The following is a 13,451-nucleotide window of genomic DNA, read 5'->3' on the forward strand; positions in this document are numbered from 1 at the left end:
CCTCCAGCTGTCACACATCAACGGGAGGCGCAGCCTGCAGCGATGCGTGCCTCAAGCTGTGCATGGTGGCATGCTGCTGCAACAGCAAATGCGTTTGGCAACACAGTTTTCAGACTACTGAACGCCGTTGGCTGCATTAGGACAAAAAGGAAGATTAAAAACTCCCTTTCAGGATGGATGTAAGGCTGGAAACAGACGCCAGATCTGGTGGCATCCCAAACAGTGACGTGCCTGGCGGATTGTCCCCTCCTCTGGACAGCAGGGCCCTGGAGGAAGTGTTCTCTCCCCCCGAAGAGCAGCTCACCCTGGTCCACCTCGCAAAGAGTTACAAAGCTTTATAAAAACACAAGCACAGAAGGCAGCCAGCGACAAACACGGCGGCCCTGCAGAGCCTTCCGCTGGATACTCTGGTACACAGTTTGAATCCTCCGAGTTTCCTTTCTGTAGCACGGATTTTGCTTTTCCAAGGCAGGATGAGGAATAACGTCTTATTCTAGTCCTGGGTTTGGTTTCAGGGCAAGCACGGCGTTGCATCAGCTCATGGCAAGGCCAAACACGCCGTGCTGTTGGAAGCCGGAGTCACAGCCCGAGGGATGCAGCAGGACTGCCATCCCTCCTTCTGGTCGTGCCACACCTTCATATCCTCACAGCGTGAGTGGAAACAGGCACATACTGATGATACCACGCGTGCCTGGACAACAGGGAAGTGGGAAGTCAGAACAAGTTCCCAGGATCGTGTGGATGCTTCGGAAAAATCCCTCCTGCCCTGCCTTGCCTTGCCCGGGCTCTGCCTTTCACATCGCTGAGATGCTCACGGCGCGAGCAGCAGCCTGGTGGGGTTGTGCCCGGGGTGGGGGCAGAGGGGGAGCCCAGCACTTGCTTTTCCCCTCAGAGCTGCCTCAGAAACCACCACGGGTTCCCCTGTGGCTACCCCGAAACCAGCCCCAGCCTTCACCCAGCAAAAGCAGCAGGACTTGTGCCAGTCGGGCTGCGTCGTAAATAAGGGGTGCTCGCTGAGCTCCCCGAGCCGTCACACTGGGACGTGATGGGATTTGCACGGGTGGCCTGGACCGAGGCTCAGACCAGAGGCAGACACCTGGGGACAAAATCCAGAGAGGATTTGGAGCTGAAATCCTGAACCTGCGGCTCTTTAGTTTTTCTCCTTATTCCTCCCAGGACAGTTATTTTCTCTCCCCAGCTCACTGCGTTGCCTCTGAATTTAGGAGGCCACCTAGGGCCGGCCCTGGGCTTAGCAGTGAGCCTTCACTAACCTCATCCCTCGCCGTGTCGTGAGCAGATCCCAGCGAGGACCGTGGCTTGCTTTGCGCTCTCCGTGCTGGGGATTTTTTGCTTTGCCAGCACTTTTAACACCGTTGTAGCTCAAGGACCCCATCAGAGTTGAAAGTGCATCTCCGTCATTCACAAATTACAGGCGGGGGAGGTTGGTAGCTTGGTTTACATCTGAGACACGAAGCCACATCTCCCAGCCGCCCCAACCAGGCCTGGCCTCCCACCAGTAACATCCCTTTCCGTGCTGCTTCGAGCCGGAGGCGCTCGAGCTGGTGCCAGGGGGCTGAGTAAGATCCGGGCAGGCCGCGGGGTGCGGCGAGCTGCTGGCGATGCGGAGGTTTTGCTGGCACGCTTCCCCGGTTTCCATCAGGCAGCTGCACGACGGGCTCCGGGCAAGGAGTCGCAGTGCCTTACACGGCCAAGAGAAACACTCGGCGCTCTCGGCCTCTGAATGCCCATGTTGTGAGTAAACTGAGGGGGTTAGCTGTCCGGCCCTGCCCGCGCGTGCTTCTATGGGAAAGGACTGGAAAGCGTAGAGCCCAGCCTAGTAAGTGGTTTAGGGGAAGGAATAAACTGAGCTGAAAAATGTCGGAGGGCCAGAGGTCATCTTGGCACAGCTGCTGCCTGGGGGACGAAAGCATGGGAAGGAGCAGGCGGTTTCAGACACCCGGTGCTCATCGGCTTCACTCCTTCCCACTTCGTTCCCTACCACGCCCAGCCTCTTTTTCCGCACATGACCTCTCCTCCTCCTTAAATAAATTCCCAGAGCCTCTTCAGGCAGCTCTGTGTCATCACGGGCTTCCCCTGCGAAAAAGGGAGAGCTTGGCCATGATTGTCCTGCTGCTTTCCGTTCACTTTGCACCTCTTAGCAGCAGAAAGTGGGGCTGGCAGAGCTGCGAGCCTGGCAGCGTCTTTATTTAATCAGTTCATTACTGGCCTCTAAGAATACAAGAGCTCTCAGAAGTGTCTGACCATTGCAGGAAACATACAAATAACGAACCCTTAATTTATCAACAAGTACACAAATTTTACTTTTTGTGCAGGACAAAGGAAACTAAAATTTGCACCCTCCCAAGGCAAGAGCAACATACACAACACAACCCCTTGCTATCCACATGGACAAGGCACTATTTGGGGCGCCTTCATCAAAATCTGTGCTGTCATCCGCATAAAAAACCTGCTTTCTTTTTAATCTAATTGCAGTTAATAGGAGCTTGGACTTCCTCCAGAGAAAGAGCAGTTGCTGTTGCTTCAATATTTACAAACTAACATTTTTCTAGCCAAAAGACAAACTCTTGGAAGCCAGCGATGAGGAGCCATCACGCACCAACACATCCATTTGTGATTTTGAGCATGCCTGTTAGCAGCTTGTCTCTGGGCATTACTCTCCCTTTGCTGCACTGTAGTCATTTTTACCTTCTCACTGTCAGGATGATTACAGATTTCCCTCTAGGTGTATGTAACGGGTAGATTTTGGAAGAACTGTGATTAAATTGAAGGGCTAAATTAATAGGTAAATACACATGGACTTAGAGAAGACTAGAGAGCCATTTCTTGTTTAACAGAAGACGTAGATTTTCACCCAATTGTTCAGTTCATAGACAGCATTTATGGGCGGTTGAACTTTCTTCTGGAAGCTGCATTTAGGTTTCCAAAGGAAACATATTTCTCCTGCGCAAGTGAAATGTTTATTGGGGAAACCATGTGGGAAAGCAGCTCTGGAGCTGGCTGCACGAACCAACCCCATCCACTCCCAGAAAGTGCTTGCACCGCTCTGTGCGTGCACACACAGGGAGCCACGTTTTGAAGATTTAGGCCACGATACAAGCGTAGCAAAAATAATTCAGGAAAAAAAAGGTACTTGCACCAACATAGGTTACTGTCAAGAGAAAACTGGTTATTGGTGAATTGTTTAGTGATGAGACCTCAGGAAATCAGAAAAACATCTTCCAGCTGAAAGCCAAGTGGAAGGCAAGAGTCAAATCACTGTGGTTGAACTGGGGCCAAAACATCATAGTGTTTATGCGAAATGCCAAAATCACCACGTTAATAGGGTTTTGGGGTAAGGAACAAACTACCTTTCACCTCAGGCGCTCGGTGCTTCTTCCCCTCCCTTTGCGGAGGAGTTAGTATTTCCATGAGAGCACCTGGTGACCGCAGGACCCAAAATCCCGAATCCGTAACTCGAGGCAGCGTCTTGTGCTTTCTGCTCAAGGTCAGCCAGAGCCTGCCAGCACGAGCTTGGCCTAGGGCTTGCTTCTCCACCTCCGAGTGGGTGCAGACACCACAGGCTTGTCTCTAAGGGCTTATTCAAAGCCTGCCCTTCCTGCAGCAACTCTGCACTGCCCCAGGGCCTTCACCACGCCGCACGCCCAGAACAGGCTGGGGCACGTACCTGAACTCCTCATCCAGCAACCACGGACACCTTCACAAAGGAGCAGTAGCCTCGTGTCCAGCCTTTCCCATCCTTTCTGAAACTGTATGCAACACAGCGGACACCAGAACTCAGGGCTTTTAAGTGCCAGGACAACAGCTAATAAAACTTTTGCTATCAGTCCTGAGAAGTTTCACCGTGTAAAACCAGAGTCTGGGTTACACGAGCTGTGCTTGCTACACACGCAGCTCTTGCTTCTTTGAATCTGAGAACAGGGGTTCAACTGATGCAAGTGACCAACACGTACTGCAAATTTTATTTTTATTTCCTTATTACAGAAACTAGATTAGCATATGCCTACATCTTGATTAAAACAAATTCACACTGCAGAAAAAAAGCGCACTTTTTATTCTCTAAAGCACACCTGTGAACACAGAACAAAGTCTAATGTCAGTACATAAAAGCTTCTTCTTAGTGCACCTCTTCATTGCAGTTTCTCCATTAGTCGTTTGTAAAAATTATTACACCTTAGGTAATTATATATGCTTGCGTTAAGCTTTGCAATTCACTTTTAGGAGTCAGTTAAGAAGCTAAATTAAAAAGGGCCCATTAATTTGCTTTATTTACAGTTGCAATGGCTAAATTTTAAATATGCTACAGTCACTCCCAGCACTGGCTCCCAATTCGAAGGATTAGTACACTCCATGATTTCCTTTATCTGTTTTATAGAGGGGATTAAGTTGCCCATACCTACAGGTCCGTAGGTACCTCAGCTATCTACATGAAGTTCCTTATCAGAAATAAACTTGCTGACAAATATTTTTAATAAAGAGACCAATGAGAAACTCAACCTTTAGGAAGAGCCAAAAGGTCCTTGGTTTTGCGCAGCAGTTGCTGTCAACTGCAGTAGTGTGGGAGAAACAGAAGTTAAGCAGTGCCACAGTCCAGAGCAGTTGTCTCTGCTACCTTTGTAGAGATCTTTATGTTCACTTCCCCATTCTTCCTCTCTTTCACTGCCTCTCCCCACTTACTGCTTTTTTGTTAAATCATTGAGAGATACTCAGGCAAGTTCTGAACCATAGCAACATACTTGGGAGGGGAAAAAACGATGCTGCTACAGGGAAAAGATGTATTCACGTTAGTTCTTTGCTGCGGGAAACGCAGGTTACTAAGCCACAGGGCAGCCCTTACCTAAGACTAGTTATCAGGAGACAGGCAGACTTGTGTTATCTGAATAAAGATAGCTCTCTTCCTCCAAATTTTACGCCCTATGACTGGATGCAGGTCTTGTGGCAACTGAGAAACTGTTGTAGAGATTAACAAATTGGATGCACATGCGTTTATCTGTTCTTACATACTTTCAAAACCAAAACGGAAGGAAGAAGTCTCTGTGAAGCAGGTAGGTCCAGAAGATTTTTTTTTCTTACACAATAAGGTAGATTACTCAGCACATTCCAGATTAAAAAAATTACAGTAAACATTCAGTAACTGGAATGCATATAATATACAAGTACCATTACATTTACAAAGCTGTCCAGGACAATTTTTCTTTCTAGAATAAGCATAAAAAAGTTACAAGCTAATTCACAATAACTTTAGATACAATGCTTATTAAAATACATTGATGTTAATCATAAAAATATTTTACTATTTACATGTACATTGTATAAACCTTAACAATAAGAATATGCCCTATTTAGAATGCCTTAAATGAATATTTAGGCAGATTGGCCCATTTTATAGTGCAGTATCCCTGTTTTGGTCTTCACACCATGAAGCTGTATCAGATTCACAGTATCTTAGCTAGTGCTTTGCTAAAAGGCTTGAACTTTCTAATATTTGAGAAACATTCATTACAAAGAGCCAGTTTTGTTTCCGCTTTGTTTCTTGTTAAATCCTACCCCCAATAGTTCAGGGCACTCTGCCTGGCCTTGTGCGATTTGGTTGCACTTCCAAATGAGGCTGTAATTCATCTCATCCGTTATCACGCTGTCTTGCTTGTAGTCCGGATGCTGTGCGATAAATTCCCTCATCCATCGGGCGACTGTCATCAGCTCTCCTGTGGGCAAGATCAAGTCAAATTTCACTGTTTATACATCTGATTTAGCAGTAAAAACGTTGTGTGCATTACATACACAATTAGTGAACAGTCCATGTTTTCAGGAAAAGCATGCTCCTACGTGTGTTTTTTTTTTTTTGGTTATACTGTTACTAAACTTCAAGTACAATTCAGCTGACATATCACTGATAGCCCCAAACCCACATAGCTGAAAGTTTGGTTTGAAGATCGTACCAGATCTTTTAATGAGCCAGAGCAGAGAGAAGTATCACATCCAGCTGCTGGAACAAGTGTCACCAACTTCTATTCAGGGTCACCAAGTGACACGCACCACTTGCTGGGGACCTGCTTTCCCGACAAGCAGCAGCTGGAAGCCAGCTGGATGCCAGTGCTTAGGGAGCCGAACCTTGCTCCTGCACACAGCATACGTAAGGAAACCTCCATCAGTACGAGTTTAAGGTAACTCTGCAAGTAAAACCCTACGGCAGGCTGACAGGATGCTTGAAGAGCCTAGCTAAACTTTTACTGCTCCCTTATTAGAGAGAGGAAAGAGCCAAAGGCTCTACACTTTTTTTTTTTCTTAAGAATATTATTAAAAAACAAGAGGAATCAGGTTAGGGAAAGCAAGGACGAACAAACAAAAAGTAAAAAGCATCCAATGTGTCATCAACACTGTTTGAAGATATTCTATGAGTTGTTTTGAACAGAGGTATACTAACACAAATCAGAAAAATTATGAAAAGTACAAGAAAGGAAAGTGTAATATGCAAAGTTATTAGAAATAAAAATGTTCCTCAAAAAACCCGTCATGTTTTTAAACAAACGAGGCCAGTGTTATACGCTTCTATGTGAAAAAGGGACAGAAGAAAAATACTCAAGAAACATTTGCTGAAGGCACTAAAAACTTGAGAGAAAACTCTCAAACAAATCAGAATCAGGGGGCCAGAAGCAAGGCCAGGAGATGAGCAGAGCGTAACAGGAGACACAATCCTGAACACCCACAGCACTCCCAGCGCTGTGCAGCTCGTGCAACACCGACACCTGGTGGTCACACAGCCCCAGCACTCCACTGAAAAATGATCGTTTCTAACTGTGTACATCTGTATAGAACGGTATAAACCTTCACCTTGAACACGGCATGCAGTTCTCAGAAAGAGTACACTAGAATCAGGAAAACAGCACCACGCACCGACGAATGTATAAGACAACTTCAAGTGAAAAAAGGAAGGATGAAGAGTATCTCAAGAGCGGAAGAGATTTTGAGAAGTTTGCACAATCATGAATGCTGATGAGAAGCGAATAGAAAAACGTTATCATCCCACAGTGCAGGAACCAGAAGGCTTATAATGAAGTTATTGGGAAGCACATTTAAACATAAAAAATAAAGGAAGCAAATTTTTTTCAAAGAACGTGTAACAAAATTGTGGCGCTCGTTCTATGACTTTGTGGGAACAAACATATAGTTGCTTCAAGATGGATCTGACAGAGATCATGGAAACCACGTTTGCGAGCTGTTCTCAGGCACCATGCCAACTGTGCTACCTACGGCTGCGAAAATGCCCGCGCTGCAGACAGCCAGAGCTGGGAGAGCGAGCCAGCACAAGGATAACTTGCTGCAGCTCATCCTAACACTACTTTCCTGTACCACTTGGTGGTGGTCAGCAGCTGCCGCTTGCCTAGCATATCTGCAGTCTCACTGCGCGTGGTGACAGTCACAGAGCAGCCACGCTGAGACCAGCGAGGGCAATTCCCAACCGTGCTGTGAGGGAAGTGACCAACAAACTATGCCAGGGCAAGGCTGAACTCGCAGCAGCTAAGGTACCAGTATTAAACTCTCGCAAGTGCTGTGCTCACTGTTTGAGGAGAGAAACGTGACACGTGGCTGTTCTGTGGACATGTCCCACGCTAGACAGCCTGCAATTCCCAAACATTTGATTTCAGATCAACAGTACACCAGAAAAATCCAGCGCTCGTGACTGAGAAATACGGCACAGTAACATGACGTCTAATGCTTCCTATTCTGTGAACTGTTGTTCTCATGAAGCTTCATTTAACAATCATTTCAAGCTTAGAGTTAAGATATACACCCTAGACTATCTGTCCTCACACCTTCTACATCTGTGTAAATCCAAGAGGTGACTTCTGCAGTGTCCACAGCTTCACATCACAAAGCAAAGAAGTTCTCTGGAATGGGAATACCTGTCCGGGCTCAGCCCTGTGTCACTATTAGCTCTTCAGAAACAAAAAAAGAAAAAAAAACTTCAAGACTCTTGCAGTCCTTTTCTTTTTTTTTTTCAGCAGCACTTTTCTGAATGAAAAATGTTAAGAAAAAAAAAAAAGAGTACTTTTGAAGCATTGCTGCTTTGAGCATTGATGTGCCTCAGGTGTTTTCTACCTGCCAGTTTCTTTCTCTCTGTTAAGCCAGGCATCAAATCCCCGGTCTATGTTAGCTGAGGGACAGAAGCCTCCTACAAACAAGCAGCCTTAGGACAGAACATTTTCAGTGAAAGCAGTAATTAATTACAACTTGTTAGTATTCTGAAGTGCTACTAAAGTATTAAATTACCAGGCAAAGAAGATTGCTGATTTTCACCTCACCTTTAAAAATGCCTTTAGCTAGAAGGCTCTACAGCAATTACCAAGAATTGAAAAGGAATACAACATTTAAATTTAAAAATCAATGAATGCATCATATATAAATAAAAATCTGTGTCTCGACTTTTAAGACTAAACTTAACTCTCTAGCTAAACTTACAGCAAGAAAGGCACATGAGAGATTTACACATCAGCATAAAGCTGCCACGGACTGCTATGTGCCCGGTTCTGAATGAAAGCATTTAGCCCGAATTTTCTACTCGGGATACTGTTGCATTTTAAGGAGCAGCATAAAAAGTCATTATACCACCTATCTTAGAAGACACTGTAGCAAGAGAAAGGAAGGGAAGAGCCTGGTTTACTTTGACTTGAAGGAGTTTCACTACTTCCAGAAGGGCTCTCTTACCAGGGAGCTAAAGACAAGGCCCTGTGCTCTAGCATATCAGAGCTTAATCCAACTTAATGCCAGCACGCTTAGGAATTGCACCAATTACCTGGCTATCAGACCCAGTCTCATATACCCTTAAACCATTCGAGTTACAGGAAAAAGGGATTGATGTACAAACTACCACAATGTAGACAATACACTGGCAAAAGCAGCAGTGCTGAAAAAAATCTTGGAGATATAACTGCAGCTTAGGGGGTAGCGTAACAATTACTCCTGATTTAAGTTCTAAATAGATCATGAAACATTTCTGATCAGAATTAAACAGGACCAAATTATAAGCCAGAGAACACATTTCAGTCCTTTGCTCCTATGATTCAGCACCTACCCAGACAGCCACATTTGCCACCAGTTTTACCAACTGATAATTAGAGAACATCCCAATTACTTTCTAAGTAGAAAAGTGCCAGGAAAATCAGTGTCTGAAAGTGTCACACATACCAGATGCTCTCTTTTTTATTAACTTCAGGTAGTTCAGGATGGTGCATCTTGTGTCCACGTCCACTTCCATGTTTTCAAGGTAAGAATTCAAAATTGGGATCAAACCAGGAAAGACTCCCTCCTGTATAAGAGAGCACAGTTAACATGAAACATGGTTGATCAGATTTCTGAGAGGATGGAGAGGAGGGGCGTGTTCCAGGTAGAAGAGGTTATGACCTTCCCATTGATAATTGTATCGATGCTCATTAAGATGTACTCTTCTGTGTCTGTGCCTGTCCCATTCTGCGCAGAGCCACATCCATCCACAACGACATTTCCACCTTCGTAAGTGACAAAGGGAAAGGAAGCAGCAGTTAGAAGGCAAGAGATACACTCATCATCAACAACTGTGCTGCCAGATCACTTGCTGGGATACCTTTGCAAATATCCTTTCTGAAGTAAAACATTCCCTGCCGGACAGCATCTCTTTTCTGGGCCACCTTCATATTTTCATCCACCTGGAAAACGAAATATTGCAGAGATTTGTGATATTTTTGAAAATTAGGATTCTCCAAACCCTCACATTTTGGTCTCATTAATTGAAATATCCCCTATGTTTTTTATTATCTTACCCCACAAGGCTAAGCTCTAGAGATAAAATTTTTATTTCCTTCTTGAATGGTCCCGTGCAAAACCATGAGGAGATCACATTCTATAAAACTAGGTCTTCATAGTATAATGTAAGAACATGCCATGCTAAGCTTTTAAGTTGGATTGAAAATAGGCAACAGGTTGCATCCTGTCTGAAACTTCTTTGCATATTCAGATGCAACATAAATGAGTACAGATGAAGAAAATTGTCATTTTCCTAGCAATACTTTGTTGCTTTTATAAACAAAGTCAATGAAATCTTTAGAAAAGTTATTATGAAATTTGTTTACACAACTAGCTAATTGAAATACAACAGTACTCAGACAGAAAAGATCAGCGTGAGATTAGCTCCGTAAGCCTTTATTCTTTTAATTATAAGAGGCAGGTTTACCAAAGGTTGTGCAATTAGGTGTTGCATTACCTGCTAAATTGCCTGGCAGGCTCAATTTGGTTTCCCCATCAAAAACTCTCTTCATATTCTTCCTGCACCCAAGCTCTTTTTTGGTCTTAACTGGTGTTCATTTGTTAATGATTTTTGCACTTTTGAGACATTCCATATAACATAACTGTGAACTGCAAGTGCTAATCTACTTTATTAAATATGAAATCTGAACTCCCCAACATAAGGAAGAGGATTTCTCTTTGTGGGGTTAGTATATTTCATATAGTAACAGATCATAACTATATGGTACGATTACTGCTCATTTGCAACTTCAGTATTTTTATCCATTTTAATTAAAAACCATAAGAAAAGCATCGGGACTATTGCTATGCCGTAGCCAGCATTGGCAGTGTTTTCTATTACACAGCCTGTCAAAAACCTTCTGCAGTACAAGATCTTCTTTAAAGTCACCTATAACATTGCAGGACTATCCCTTTAGAAAGGGATTTTCTGGTCAGGTGCCTCAGGAAGATGTACAAAGACGGTTTCATTCAAAACAGTTCAGCAATTGTGAGGCCGATATTAAGGAAAAAGCAAATTTTGCATGGCCAGTTGCAGTTGTGACCAGAATCCAGAGTATCTGCTTTCAATACTGAATAACGATGAGTGAGCTCAGTTTCCTTCCCTCTCCCCCAAACAAAAGCAAAATATAAACAATGTGAGATATAGGCCATAGTCATACTAAAATAAATAACTAAAGAAGCTTATTTTAACCTCCACAGATTACTTTTCCGACCCATAAAATGGTGGAAATAAGTCCTTTCCCATTCTTAAAGCAGATTTGTGACAATGGTCTTTATCAACATTTCTGTAGCAGTCTGACATTGTTAGGCACCACAGAAATTCCACCTCCAGCAGCAAGCGGGGAGTCAGGGAAGTATTTTGTTCAGCTTTCACTAAACAAGCATGAAGCCACACAGCAACCAAATACGCAAAGTACAGTACTTCATGGCTACTGCTCACTGAAATGCAGCAGAAGGTCTGTAGAAAGAGTTTGCAGTTGAAATGGAGGCAATGGCTTTATACTTCTGTGAAAAAGAGAACGACAAAGTCTCCACAGACCTGTTTCATTTAGCAACTGTAATAACATTTCTCCAGCAAAGCTTATACACTATTTATTCCTTCCTCCTTTTACAGAACTTGCACTAGAACAGATGCCTGAAGTTTAACTTTTATTCTTTCCCTGAATGTGAGACAGCAAGATAAACCTATGAGGAGAGCTAAAGTACCTGGCCACCAGCACTGAATGGCATAAACAACTGAAAATTATTACTGGGAGAATAAATTTAATACAATGTCAAATCTGTATTTTTAAATATATAAGTCAAAAGGAATAAGTGGAGAAAGAACAAGTCAGCATGATTTTGTATAAGCTGCTGAAATGTGGATCTTGGTGGGAAAGCAGACGTGGAAAAATCAAGTTTGGCACCGAGAAAAAGCTAATTTTGTAATTTATGTTGAAGTACCTTTGGCAGACATATTTTGGCTTTGTGTAAGAGGAACAAAGATAAGATGTAGCTATTTTCTTACTGCTAAAAGCTGAAGGCTAAATTCAGATTATTTCTTCTAAGAAGAAGTAAGACATCCTTGCTTTTGATAGTTTAAGAATTTCTGTGAAAAGTTTATAAATAAGGGTCCATCAGACATTTTTAAGAGAGCCATAAAATGCAAATGGAAGAAAGCTAACCATTTGTCTATAAAGCTTAACTCTATTAGATAGCAGTATTTTTTAATATACTGTAGAAGTGAAGATGATGCCAATTATTTGTCCAGATTTAAACTGACTGAAAGATAGAAATGACTGTTCTGTAAGTGTACAAATGTTAATTCCTAGCTTGCAGAGGATAACAATCAACTGCGGTGAAAATATTGTGCAATTAGCAATAATACATCTGACCTTTCACACCTACCTTGGACAAAGGAATGAGAAAATCCAGTTTATATGACAGAATCACTCTGGTTAGCAGTACCACAAATACAACATAAGCAGAGTTTTCGAAGTCTGTTAACTGGACCTAGACATGAAAGGATTAGAGATTTAATTACTCTACTGGGAACACGCTCATACAAATAGATGGCTATCTGGGAGAGTTTATAAGTGTGACTCAAGCATTCATGTTGATACTTGTATTCACACACACTCTACTAGCAGAGATGGTGATGTACATGCTGGAATCAAGGCCTTCAAATGCACAACGCAGCGCACACACTTCAACAAGCTCAACCCTTTAATCCAATGCCAAAGCACACTTGTGTTTCAAAAGGCTAATAACTTGCATCTTTGGGCTCTCTGTGTAATTACAAATGCAGAATAGCTTTTAAATTTCTACTTAGGGGATTCAGTTCAGACAGCTCTGAAATAGACAGCTATAAAATAAAAGCACTTATGAAACACAAAATGGTGACTGTGGAATTGTTCAGTACCAGCAGAAGTACTGGATAAATAAGGTCCCTGGAAACTAAATGGCTCTTTGTTTGCAATAGCTTTAGTACAAGCCTAATTCCTTTGCCCATCACCCCAAATCCATTAGCATGCTTTGCTGTGCTACAGTGGATTCTCCTGTCAGTTGCATTCCCACAGTCCCTGTCTGATTAAACACTGCTGTCCAGTTCATTTGTGTCTGGCAATTCAGAGGGGAGAAAACACAGCATAAGTAATAAGGGTCTGATACTTGATGACAGCAGGCCCCATACTCTTCCACTTAAAAGTGAACGTGTTTTTGTGCGTACTGACTCTTTCCTTACCTCCATAGGCCTGAATTCCACTCTCCATCCTATATCTGAATTTGGAGGAGGTGGCTTAAATCTCATTGTCTGCCAGTTTGTAGACTGAATGTTCTGCAAAGCACATGAAATAATCTGTCACAGTCTAGATACGCATCAATCTATAAGATCAAAGCAAAGTGAACAAGTAACTACTGTCTTAGGCGTTTTCCAAGAACAGCTTAACAGAGAAATGCTTCCAAACTGAGTTGCTCAACTTCCTAAAAACTATAATGTAACTACTCATCCTAGAAGCAGATATGCTATACTTCTCATGCTATTTTGTTTGAGGATTACATAAAAGATACTAGGATGTGTTGAGATTAAGCTGGCCTTTGCATAAGAGATTGATTCATCCAAATGTAAAAATACACAGTATTACTATATATATATATTTATAGCTATAATTTTT

At 43.0% G+C, this 13,451-nt stretch overlaps 1 protein-coding gene across 1 annotated transcript in view; it reads right to left on the reverse strand.

Annotated features, from left to right (window-relative positions):
- Positions 1-3,971: 3,971 nt before the first annotated feature.
- GCLC (glutamate-cysteine ligase catalytic subunit) overlaps positions 3,972-13,451 on the reverse strand; it is a 32,685-nt gene continuing 23,205 nt past the window's right edge. Inside the window, exons 11-16 of the mRNA XM_083832448.1 lie at positions 13,022-13,114; positions 12,187-12,291; positions 9,620-9,701; positions 9,421-9,524; positions 9,205-9,325; positions 3,972-5,723 (exon numbers count right to left, since the gene is read on the reverse strand). Coding sequence (XP_083688574.1) covers positions 5,518-5,723; positions 9,205-9,325; positions 9,421-9,524; positions 9,620-9,701; positions 12,187-12,291; positions 13,022-13,114 — 711 coding nt within the window. The 3' untranslated portion in view covers positions 3,972-5,517. The remainder of the gene's footprint in view (positions 5,724-9,204; positions 9,326-9,420; positions 9,525-9,619; positions 9,702-12,186; positions 12,292-13,021; positions 13,115-13,451) is intronic.

This window comes from Anser anser (genome assembly GCF_964211835.1).
Source record: "Anser anser genome assembly, chromosome: 3".
In the NCBI taxonomy this organism is placed as follows: domain Eukaryota; kingdom Metazoa; phylum Chordata; class Aves; order Anseriformes; family Anatidae; genus Anser; species Anser anser.